The following is a 12,517-nucleotide window of genomic DNA, read 5'->3' as shown; positions in this document are numbered from 1 at the left end:
TGCAAAGACAAGTAGTTCTTAAATAAGCAAATAGATTTATGTTAAAATACATTTCTCCTCTCTCCTCTCTAGCCTCCAGACAGAGAACAAATGTAGATTTCGTTACCTATATCAACCATTCTTACTGATGTATGCAATGCAAGCTGTGAGGAAACATATGCAGGTCACATATGATCGTGCCATAAGTCAATGTTCAGAAGCTTTTGGATTTGCAGTTAAACTGAAGATCCTGTGGACAGCTTTCTCCTCTTTATCCTCTTAGTGACATCTCTGGGCATAAAGATTTAATATATTTTTTTCAGGTTAATGACTTCACACTCCTTTTTAAAGCATTTTCCTGTGCATTGTATCTTTGTAAAAGAAGTTACTCACTGAAAAGGCAGCTTTTTTTCCTCTGTTATATATGCACAATAGATTACAAATTTAGAGATCAGTCATAATTTAATTTGGATGTTTGGATATGTGGCTTTACATCTGTGTATGCTAATTTTATTTTATTTTGCTTTACAATGGACAAGCCTTTTCACTTCCAACTTTAGGACTTTGAAACGTAAGAGTGTGTTGATTAGCACATTATATAGAATATTAAAATTGAATGTCTTGTAACACAGGACCAAGATTGTTTTTAAGCAGTGAGTTTGCAGGAGTTTATTAATGAAGTCACTGTATTAGAGAGCTTTAACACTGTATGTTCTCTCATAAATATGTAGATCTGTCTAGAGGCCATTTTTGAGGAGGGAAGCTGTGTATGTGGGGAGGTAGAGAATCTTGGCTCACTGGTCTTTTTTGTGTTTTGAGCCATGTTCTCCGTGTTAAAATTCCTATGCCGTTATTTAGCCTTGATCCACACAGTTGTTCTTAAAACTCACCCCCATATGTCTAGGTAAGTCTTCTACAAATGGAGTCAAATTCTGGAATAACAACGCATGTGCAACAACTATGTTTTTAAGGTTACTCTTTAGGTTTGACATTGAAGGATCAAATACCTGGTCTTCCAAAGGCTTCTGTTTGGCTTTGGGCAGGTCAAGAGATTCTTCTGGTATACATGAAATAAAATCCCAAGTGAAGCTGCCATAGTGCAGTACTGAATGAGCTTAAGCCTTAACAGCTTGAGTTACCAGCAGGTACAGTGATGCACTTATGCAGATGAAGTGATGTGTCTAGTCTCTAAATGACCTCATTTTCTTGTTTTTAGAACAGAAATGAGCATGTTCTGTTTATGTTGAAAATTTCAGTAGTTTCAGTAAGAGAAGGTCAGCCTCATGCTTACATTCAATAGAGAGCAGGTATAAGGATGCACTGTCCCACTGCTCAGCCCAAAAGCAGTAAGGGTCTTACTCAGTATTGTAGCTGCATCCTGGAATAGCCTAGTCAACACAGAGGTTTGCCATAGGAACAAAGAAGCTGTGGAAAAATGGTTGTTCTCTTGGGTGGTTTGGTCAGTTTTAACTGTGTCCCTTGTAGAGTTAATAATTTTTTGATTCAAGTCATAATCTCTGGCTGCAGTGGAGAAAAACACTATGAAGGGAAGGAAATCTGTAGGTAATTTCAGGGCTGGTAGTAGTTTCAGGGGTGGAGCATCAGTTTATTGGAATGGGGTTTGTGCAGGTGGTTTTGGTGATTTTATATTGTGCAGCAGTTTTGGTTTTCTTGGAGGCTTCTGCAAAGCTATTTCACATGTAAATACATTTGTGCTTATGCTATGGTGGAAGTGTAGTGGAAACTATCTGGTATTTTGTGTGTTCGGCAAAGACCAGGTTATTCTAGAAAGCAAAAAGAGTACAAACTTCATTGACAGTCATTCCTATTTTTGCAGTACTGTACTTAGCTGGGGAAGAGGAGGCATTTCTTATTGTCCTCTCCCCGTTTGTAGGAAGCAGAGTGGGTCATGGGGCAGCTCATAGTCTTGGATTTGAAAAAATTCCCATAGGTTGAAAGAGGCAGTATAAGGCAGCCCTTGACAGCTGGTGACTGTGCAAGGTGCTCTTACAACTTCTAGGCTGTTGAGAAGATTCTTGTATCTTCCATGGAGTAACCTCAAACATTTCTTCAATGCTGAGGAGCAGAAGCATGCTTTCTTTGTCGCCTGTCTCTGATATTTTCAGATTACACTGTGAGGTGAGGACGGAGAATTTCCTATTCTTAACAAGCAATGACAGAACAAGCAGAGAAGGAAAATTTTCAATTTAGCTAAATTAAGATCACATGACAATTTGCTGTTGTGCTAGCTACCAGCCCTGCAGATGTTTCCTTTCTTTCCAGTTTAAGGATGTAGCTGTTAAGAGGGGCGGCTTTTGCTAATGGGTCTATAAGAAAACAAGGAAGCTCTCAATTTCTCTTTGTTGTTAATGTTTTTCTGACTAAATTTAATATTATGAACTCCACGTTTGTTGTTTTGAATAACAAAATTTAAGACACAAACAAAACACATAGTGAAAATAGTTTGCATCTCTGTCTTGTGAAGTTTTTCATTATATACTTTTTATTCTGTGTCCTAGTGCTATTGCCTGAAATGGGCTGTTACTCTGTGCCAGTATAAATTATTATCTGAAGTGTACTTAATTAGCTGTGTAAAGAATCCCAGTCAATTAGTACACTTTTTAGATGTGTACAAGCTACTACAAATATATGTGTATATATCTACACACAACAACACAGTATACTTAATTTTGTGTGTATATATGTGTATAAAATGAAAATAGACATATGGTAGATTAATGAATTGAAATGTGCTAAACTTGGTACTATCTAGAGTTTAAAGGGAGATCTGAGAAGCTAGTTTATGTTTGTTTGTGGATGATTTAGTGGTTAGGGGCTAAGTGTGGAGGACTACTGTTTAAGAAGTGGAGCACTAGTCATACCAGACGTGATCTTGGTTTTGGTGAAGTTAAGAGCATTGTTCAGAAGGTCCAGCTATCAGAACTACTGTATGAGAAACCAGAGCTTGTCCTGTCTAGAAAAAGAAAAAAGTTACTTTAAGTCTAGGCAGCACGTAGTAAGTTGGAATTTTCCTTACTTCGAAATAGAGCAACTCTTTCTGAATCTCACCTGGCCTGGGAAGCTGAAAGCTGCTTTCATTCAAGCAAGTGTGTTTAGCTAGGCTCAGTTTGCAGAACCACTTGGGATGTTACTGCTTTTAATCCAGAGCTAGGTAAACTGAAAAATTTTCAGTTAAACAGACACATGGAGGGGACATTTTTGAGATCATCCTTGCTGTAGATAGCCTTCAGCTTTGCTTTTTAAGTCTAGTGGTGAGACTGACATGAACAGCAACTGCTTTACAGAGCCGCCTTTCATGAACAGTAGAGTGCAGTAAGGCAACTTTGAGCTGTGTAGTAATAACATGCATGCATGGAGGTTTTTACTGTTTGTTTTCTGTGTATGCCTTGACCTTTAGGAGAACTGAAATTCTTTATTTTGAAAATGCTATTTCTCCTTTGAATGACTATGTTTACTACAATGCTAGTAGTACAGAAGTAGACAGAAAGTACACAGAAACATGAATCCCTCCGTCTTGCTTCCAAGCCAGCTCTGTAGCTGGCATGGTGCTTGACAGAATTTAATGTTTCCTTCCCTGTGCCTCCCAGCCATCTGCCATGCTGGCACAGATGCTTTGCTTTTGAAAGGTCGCAGATTTGCCACTTACTTCATGCACTGGGAGTAGTTATGTATTGCCATCTTAGTTGCCTTTCTCCTTGCCTGGTCTTGGTTTAAGGATATGATTTATGTATTTTATTGAATTAAAGTATTCAATCCTCAGACGCACTTCAAAGTTTGGTATCCTCATTAACCTCTGCTGCAGGCAGGCAGCCGCTGCCTTTGTTATTGAACTATACCAGCTTCTGTTCCATCTGGATGAGATTCACAGTCCTAAAAGACAGGTAGGTTTGCTCCCAGGATGATGTCCTAACACATGTGTGAATTCAGTTTGGTTAGTCCACCAAAAAGGACCCAGGCTTAAGTGCCATAATGGTGTGTTAAAGTGATAAGAGGTGAGCTCCTGTGAGGGATACACCTAGACCTTTGGTCACTCCATCAAGGGATGCTTACATCCTTATTGCCTTCCCTTGCTCTGAATTATCTCATTGTGGGTCTCTTCAAGACCCATGAGGGAGCTTAGAGAGGGAGAGTGGTTAATGGAGACCACCTTGCTGTTGCTGGTGGCTGCTTGAGTCACCAACCCAGGTGAGCAGCAAACGGGAGGAATGGCATTCATTGCCTGTCTTCCCCTTAGTCTTATTGTCTGTTTCTGTTTTCCTGTTGTTTGATATTGAACCATTAATTATAGTAAAAGTCTCCACTTGCAGTCATAAAGGGTTTGCATCTTGTTCTAGTAGTAGTTAAATTCTTCAATTTGTTTGCGTCTATTACCCTTTCCAGTCAGTGCATCCCACTCAGCTGCAATACAAGAGAAAGTGTTTGGGTGTCTCAGCAAATATCCTGTGCTTCATGTATGCATTACACTTGCCTGGTAAGAGATGAATGGGGACCCTGGTGATTCTGAGTGCTGGTGCTTTTCCTGAGTTTGGGAGTTGAAGTCTTCTTCTGGAAACTCTTTTTTTTTTTCCTCCCATTTTCCCTCTCCACTTCACAAAGAACTGTAGCATGGAAGAAGACCTGTGCCCTCAGTTCCAAAACCAGACAGCAGTGACCCCAGAGTGAGGGCCCTGACTGGACCAGCTTTTTCTGTCTCTCTTAATGCTATCTACTGATGGTTTTATGTGTGTGGACTCAGGCTGTGTTTATCTCCACATCTCATCTTGTGGTGAGTGTGGTTCTGTAGCTGTTTGATCTTTAGAGCTTTGAGGGTTTGTTTACATCTGCATCTCCAGTTTCAGGTGCTCCGTGATGAGGCAGCCTCTTCTTGGTAACTACTGAAAACAGGCTCAGCAGTTACAAGCACTGAGCAACCAAGTCCTTCCTGCAGCTTTCTTAAATATATAGCACTGAAGTGCTAGGATGGAGACAGATATTTTCTATCTCATGTTCTGAGGTTCTCGCTACCAGTCAGACATCTGTTGAGTGGAATCCATTTCCCTGTGGCCCATTCTGCAAAGAGGAATCCTTGGAGATGTTCTAGGGTAGGAAACTCTTCTGTGCTTTAGTACATCCGTGTCTCAAATTGCCTGATTTTTTCTGTTTGGGGAGTACTCTTACAGTGTCACTGTAGATAAAGGCTTTCTCAGTGGAGTGAACTAATTTCACTGCTGTGTATCAGCACATAGCAAATGTCAGCAATCAAATAAATATATGGTCAGTACTGTTAGGTTGAGTATATTGTGCTTTGAATCTGTATTGCATTTTAGTTGTATGTTGAGAGTTCATCTCATTATTGGATAGAGGGAAACTTTCTATTTTTAAATTACAGTGATTTATTTCTGCTTGGCAAAGTTCACTTTGACAGGTGTTGATTACATTCAGCCATGCCCAAGTAATGTTTGTATTTCTAAAAGGTAGACAAGAAAAAGGATGTACTTTTGGATTGAAGTAGGTAGAGCATGTAGTTAGGAACAGTTAATTGTTCTTTATTATCTGTCATCAGATTAAATCTATACATAAATTAAACATTATTAATCTTTTAACCTTGTTGCTTGTTTAGTAGCATGCAAAAATGAATGCTCCAGTTGACACTAAAAAATACTGAAACATTTGGGATATTTGTTAATTTACTGTGTATGCTAATGTTGATTTTAGTAAAGAAGGGACAACTTTGGTATTATGCATGCACTGCTGCATGCATCTTTGGAATTTGGCTGAGAGTTTTTTAATGAGTCTAGCATGTACAGCTGTTAAATATTCAGTTGGTGTTTTTCTCAGGGTTTTTTGGTTTTTTTGCCTCTCTTCCTTTCTGCAAATTCTAGATGCCTTTTTTATGATGTCAGTTACTATCCACAATCTTTTAATAATTTCCTCATATCTCACCAGTTTGGCAGACTGGTTTCTGACCATCCATGTGGGTCTGAAGAATAGTGTTGATTATACTCTGTAGCCATCTTTCAAGGACATAAAATGATGAAACACTTCTTTGAGGGAAGGACACTGTCAGTATATATGCTGACAGGTTATATTTCCTGCCTGAATTTCTGTCTCTATCAACATCCTACCTATTCAGGGCAAGATTACAAATTTTGGTAAACATGAAAGTCAGTCAGAAGTTCAGACAAGTGGATATTGGACACAGAAGCCTAAAATTATTTGGGTTTGGGGTTTTCTGTGTTCCAGTTTTCCTGCTGGTCTCTTTGCAGTGATTTTTTTTCAGTAAGAAATGAATGTATTTCCTGAGGCTAAAAATGATGGAACTGATTTATTTGTTTTGAGAAGAAGGCTGTGTTCTGAATACGTGGAAGATGGACTTACTTAATGTCAATTTTGTCAGTAATTACTTTTCTTCAACTAGGAATAACTTCTGTATAAGATGTTGTTTTTGCATTCCAGTTTGATTTAAAGACACATTAGAAATGACCTCACTACATCTTTAGACTGTTTCAGTACATGATCATAGTATTTGGCTTTATAAATGTGACCCATTTCCCTTGAAATTTTGGTTTATTAGCTTGAGAACTGAAAGAAAAAGACTCAATGTACATCTTGTGTGAGTGATCCTGCTACTCAGGTGCTACTAAGATAAAATACTGTCTTTGTGTGCTCTATATGCCTTCCTATGCTGCAAATTAGATGGAGATAATGCATTTCAGAAAAGGTTGTATAATCTTTTATATGGCTGCCTTATAGGTAGGTTTTTCCCCTACACATTCTGTAGGCTTAGCCAGAAAAGAGCTTATTATTTCTTCTTTGTTAGCTTTTTAAAGAATCTATTTTGTTGTCACATTAAATAAGGCAAGACTGTCCTAGAAAAGCCTTTTTCTCTGCAATAGCAGATATTTAACAGAGCAGTTAGCTAAGTGATAGCGACTGGATACAAAAACCAGGGAAAGTAGATGACCCTATAACAGAAATATCCCTGTTTTCAAGTCAGTCCAGCTATTTGTAGAGCATTTGGAATATCCTGTCTGTGTCTCAGGAAGATTTTAGGGATTAACAACTATGGTTTTTTCTTCTGGCTTATGTCAGTGGTTACTGAAAAGCCCTAAACATTATACAATGGCTGTTGAATCAGTAAAATCGGGTAACATCAGCTCATTTTCTATGGAGCACATCTAGCTGAACGGCCATATCAGCTATCGCTTTTCTTGGCAGATGAGCTAAAATTTGAACATTTGCTAAGTGCAGCCGAAGCAGGTGCTGCTTAGCACAGGCTGTCTCCATGTTGTGACTGAGGTACTGATAGGTAAGTCCCCTGGATGGTCTTTTGGTAGGGGGAGATAGGTTGGTTTGAGAGTTGGTGGTTTTTTTTGTTTGTTCTAGTTTGTTTTTTAAATACGGATGTAAGCTCTGAAAAGTGTGGGAAACCCTTACATCTACAATGAAACTTTTATATACATGATTTATTTGTGAAGCATTCTGTATGGTAAAAAAATGCATAAACCAAAACAGTTTAAAAAGGTAACAAATCTGGATGCCAGTCCCATGCCCCATTTCTTTAGAAATAATTTTGAATTTGTGTACTGAACACAAAATAAAGATAGAAATTGATTGCTCATACCAACTTTAAAAGGGCTTGAATAATTTTTCCAGAATAGATGGTACAATATAGCAATTATTTCATGTGTTCGCAATTTTTCACATATGAAGACAGTGTTCACATCTTAGACCATACCTGTTTATCTGTTTAGATAATCAGGATGACTATAACTTTAATTGCATTTGCCTACACCTAAGGATTTTTAGCTTGTACAGTACTGTACATTTAGGTCTGTAAATTGATCAGAAGATTAAACATTAGAGGGGCTTTGGAGAGCATGCAGGCTGGATGTGTTAGCTTTTTTAGTTGTTATTTAGACTGATATGATGGGAAACTATTGCTTTGAGACTTACTTTTAATTTGAAATATTATTTACAAACATTAATGCTCCTTACTGACTTCATGTAGTTCTGTGACTGCATGTTAAGCTGCCAGTGATTGATGTAGTTTTCTTATAGTGCCATCTGATTTTTCATGGATGCTTTCATTGCTCAGAAAGAAAGGTTAAATACAGTATTAAAAACAAGGTATGCATTTTACTGTGCACTTAAGCATCTGTTGTATGTCCTTGCAATTGCACAGAACAGGAAATGATGCTTTGAGATACTTTGTGCAGAAACCTTGTATGAAAAATTCCCCAGGGAAATGATGCTTGAATCATTTTTAGTAGCCTGGGATTCTTCAGTCCTTGAACTTGATTGTATGCATTCTGACTTCGATTTTGAGAACTGAGTCTATAGAGAAATAAACATACAGATCTTCAGTAAGGAGTATGGCACAATAATCTTTGGTTTGTTATATCTTATATGAAAATAAAGCATTCATTTATCATCTCCTGTAATGCAAATGACTCTACCCAAAAGACAGATTCCCTTATGGATATGGGATACTTATGTATTTGTAACTTGATATTTGATTTTCAAGGAAAAATGTAGGGACTTTGCCTTCAGTAGTGTGTACTTGCCTGTGCTAAACATCATCTGTTTCTTGCTTGCTGTGTTGCACCCTTGTTTTGTTTATGTTTTTGAGAACTTCTCTTGTTCCTTTTTAAAGCTTTTTCTGGCAAGGGATATTCTGATGTGTGTGCTGTGGTTGGAAATGTCAGAGGGTTACTCAACAGATGTTGATTTTCTTTATAAATCAGATTCTTGCTTGTTTGTGGTGGTGGCTGAAAGTTATTACTGAACATGTCTCACTTTTATTACTGATACTACTGGCTTTTTCTGTTACCCTGTTGGCAGACCTTGCAGGGGGTCCAAGGTTGGCATGAAGTTCACCTTTCCCTTTTAGTGTGCTCTTTTAAGAAATAATTATTTGACTGTGGGTTTATGAGTAACTTTTATTTCAGTAACCTGTGAATGCTAAACGTTTAAATGAAATCACAAGGAAATTAGAGGTACTCTGGCTACACTGAAATGCTGAAACTCCTGTTTCTAAAAGCTAGTGAAGTTCTCTGTATGACTCTGTTTTGAACTGAGGTTACACTACTTCTGTATGTAAATTACAGTCTTTAGTTGTTACAGATACTAAAACTACCTTTTGGCTAATTAAGGAGGTTTTTGTTAGAAAAAAGATGGAAGTATATTGAAGACTTAGAACTTTTAAGTGCTACATTTAAGCTTGTTGTTTACCTATTTCTAACTAAGGGTATTTGCTTATGGACATTTTTCAATACCTGTGGTTGTTTGATCATTTGAAACTTTGCATCATGTGTTGCGTATAAAAATCTGAGAGAAGAAACAGAAGATTGCAAGGGAATATTAAATAGATGGTCTGCTGTGAGTCACTTCATGGAGGAAATCACTGTCATTTTTTAGAGGCCAGTGATATTTTTCTTACTAGGAGCTATTTCTTTTGCCAGTTTACTAGGATCAAAATGTTCTTACTGGCTCCAGTTTCTGCATGTGTCCTGAGATTGAAAGCCTGAAAAGCGACATTTATTTGTGCAATGCTGATAAAATGCTCTTGTGTTCGGAAGCTGAACAGAGTGGTTAGGAACACCTCAATAACAAACTCCATCCTTAGGCTAAAGGATTATGTAAATTTTACTCTAATCTTTGCATTGTTTGAACTTTAAGCTCAAGCCTCTCATCTTGGCAGTTTCGAAGTGCTCACTAATTTTTCGTTCATTAGTCATCTAATTGCAGAGTCTTCTCAGTTTCACACTAACACATCAAAACATGAATGAAGATGATAGATGAGGACAGACTAGGCTGAGATGGGGTCCTTGATATTTATAACTGTTCTCTCCAAAATCTGCATTAATTCTCCCAGGCTGTTTGGAAGAGCAGGCTGTCAGGCTGCTCTGGTTTCTCCATATATTCTTGTTCCTGAAGAAGTTCTATTTCTTGGCTTGGCTGTAGTGTCCATTTGTATGATTTTTTTCTTGCTGAAAACAGGGTTGTTGGAGGTAGGGAGGCTGGTCTTTGGAGCACTTGGTAGCATTTGCTGGTTCTCCTTGTTGGATAAAAGCAAGATGTGGGTTTCTGCGGACAAATGTATTGTGTTTTACATACCTGAATGCAAAATGTTTTTCTGGTGGATTAACTTTCACCAAGGAGCTGCAATATTTTCCTTGTAGTAATATGTGTTGCTCTCCTTGTGGTTAGAGTGGAAAGGCTCTGTCTTCTCTGTAGATGTTGGCTGAGTCCACCTTGCCAACTAGCACTTTAGTTCGAGATTCCAGCTCTTAAGACTGAAGCAAAAGAGATTATTTTAGAGCAGGACAGGGAGAAACCAAGCAGTGAATTCTGGCACTGATCAGCCAGTTGCTGAGCCACAGCAGCAGAGCTGCTGGAGGACAAGAAGACTATTATTTCTGTTTGAATACCCTTTGAATAGGCTATAGGCTCTGGTATCTAAATTTGTTTCACGCATCGTTGAACCAGAATCTTTAGAGGAGGGTCATAGAATTTTGCATGCTCTCTTTGTGTCTCCTGCCTTTGAGTGCTGGTATGGCACTCACTTTGAAAGTTGAAATGGAAGATTTTATATAAGGCTGAGAAGGTAAATATTTTAATATATTGCTGGAGTCATAGTTATATAAAATTACCAATATGGAAAAAACCCACCCAAGATTGCTTATTTCTGTATGAGAGGAAGGATTGAAGTAGGACTGTAAAAGGAAAGGACATTTTTACTTTTGTGTTTAGAATTTGCATACTGAAATGTTGAGAGAGACAGTAGCTAAGGGTGGAAAAAGCAAAGGTGAAGTTGTAGATATGACTAGAGGAGAATGTCTTACTGGAGAAGTCTAACCAATTGCATGTTCTGTTTTACTTGTATTAAGTGAGGAGATACTAGTCAAGAAAATCATCCCTGAATTGTGTGAGAAGAACTTTGTTTTGTACTTGTGTATGTGAGATATGTACAGCCAGAAATGGGGTCCCGGAAGTCACATGTTTATCTCTAAATAGAAGGCAAATAAAACATGCAAGCTGTATGCATTTCTTGTGCTTCCTTCAAGTCTTTCATTGTTGAATGCTGATTTTTTAAAATATCTAACCTCATTTAAAATTTAAGTTTTATTCTGTGTGCAGTATGACCAGAGATGCAATGTTGTTTGGGGTGCTGCTTTAGCACACACATTTGAAAATACTAGTGATCATCAAGTTATTTTGGTTATGGGGGGCAAAATTCTATTTTCAAGTGTACAGGCATGTCTGGGAATTCTTACTCTTGTTTTCTTTTTATTTTTTAATGATCCAAATTAAAACTCCTCTGCATATCTTTTTCTCTTTTAGGCATCAAAAAATAAAGATGGAAAAGAGCAGAGTGAAGCTATATCACCATCGGAGGAGGAAGAAACTTTCTCTTGGCCTGGTCCTAAAACTGTCGTGCTAAGGAGGACATCTCAGGGTTTTGGCTTCACCTTAAGACACTTCATAGTTTACCCTCCGGAATCTGCAGTTCAATTTTCTTTTAAAGTAAGTGGAATTAATAATGAAGCGCTTTATATAAAGCCTTGTACTTTTTGGGGTCATAAGTCCCACTTACTTGAAAGTAAATGTGTTTATAGATCTGTCCTACACAGATGAACGATCCCTTGTAAGGTTGGTGGGGTCATGGCATTGTTTAATATCTGTTTGCTGATCTATTCCAGTAAAATGGAATTGACTGAGTTTGTCAGTTAGAAGTAATTATATAATGGATAAGAACAGTGGTCATTGCAGAACAGGTAAGTATTTCTCTGTACAGATTCTTTTTACCCAAAGCTAGTGTCATTAATTAGTTTGTACCTCTTCTGAAGTGTAGACTTGAAGGGTATGATGTTTGGGTTTTGTTGTTGTTGTTCCCCTCCCCAACTGAAGTTTGTCACACCATCACATTAAGAGATGAAGAAGAATGTTTGCCTTGGTTTCTGACTGAGTATCCTAAACTCAGTGTACATTAAAAGGACAGTTTGTGTTTCAGTGTTACATTCTTTCTGCTGAAAAGAGGATCTGCAGTTGAGATTAATATAAACAAGATATATACAGGGCTACATTAAAAGACAACTTTCTTCAAGTATTTTATGTTTTTTGAAATTTAAAACAAGAATATCTGAATGTTAATACCTAATTGGTCTTCCTTGCTCAAAGCATGTACATGTTGTCTTTTGTGACTGAAGCTTTTGAAAGTTGCTGTAATATGGGGTGTCCATGAAAGTCCATTTAATAATGAGAAGAATTTGAAAATTGAGAGAGGGTGTTTCCTAGTGAGTTCAAATAACATTTGCTCATTTTAAAGGCATGAAGTGTACTAGTTTTCATAAGCCATGCTACATCTCAGTTTTGCTTTTCCAGTTAGGCAGAAGAATAAATTCTTACCAAGCTGGGGAATGGGTACTGAAGCTTTCTGGAAGGAGCATGAAGTTAACTGACTCGTGTATCTCTGCAGGTGTCTTTCAGTAAAGTTGTCTGTCTTTGCCTCTCCTTGGTGGCTGTAAGATTTCTT

At 37.7% G+C, this 12,517-nt stretch overlaps 1 protein-coding gene and 1 long non-coding RNA gene across 6 annotated transcripts in view; one reads left to right on the top strand and one right to left on the bottom strand.

Moving 5' to 3' along the window:
- The window catches only part of ARHGAP21 (Rho GTPase activating protein 21), a 112,664-nt gene that overhangs the window by 35,057 nt on the left and 65,090 nt on the right, over positions 1-12,517 (top strand). For 4 of the 5 annotated variants that reach the window (XM_068171611.1, XM_068171628.1, XM_068171629.1 and 1 more), the window contains one exon: positions 11,326-11,508. In XM_068171611.1, coding sequence (XP_068027712.1) covers positions 11,326-11,508 — 183 coding nt within the window. Of the gene's footprint in view, positions 1-11,325; positions 11,509-12,517 lie in introns of those variants that run through there. The other variant, XM_068171638.1, reaches the window with a different exon arrangement.
- LOC137484106 (uncharacterized) lies at positions 1,788-3,124 on the bottom strand. The gene is made up of 2 exons (XR_011004755.1): positions 3,049-3,124; positions 1,788-2,111 (listed from the first exon to the last, which is right to left on the bottom strand). It is a non-coding gene; the product is annotated as an uncharacterized lncRNA (long non-coding RNA).

This window comes from Anomalospiza imberbis, chromosome 1 (genome assembly GCF_031753505.1).
Source record: "Anomalospiza imberbis isolate Cuckoo-Finch-1a 21T00152 chromosome 1, ASM3175350v1, whole genome shotgun sequence".
Classification (NCBI taxonomy): Eukaryota; Metazoa; Chordata; class Aves; order Passeriformes; family Viduidae; genus Anomalospiza; species Anomalospiza imberbis.
The sequence above is the reverse complement of the archived record's forward strand: the minus strand, read 5'-3'. Positions and strand labels throughout refer to the sequence as shown.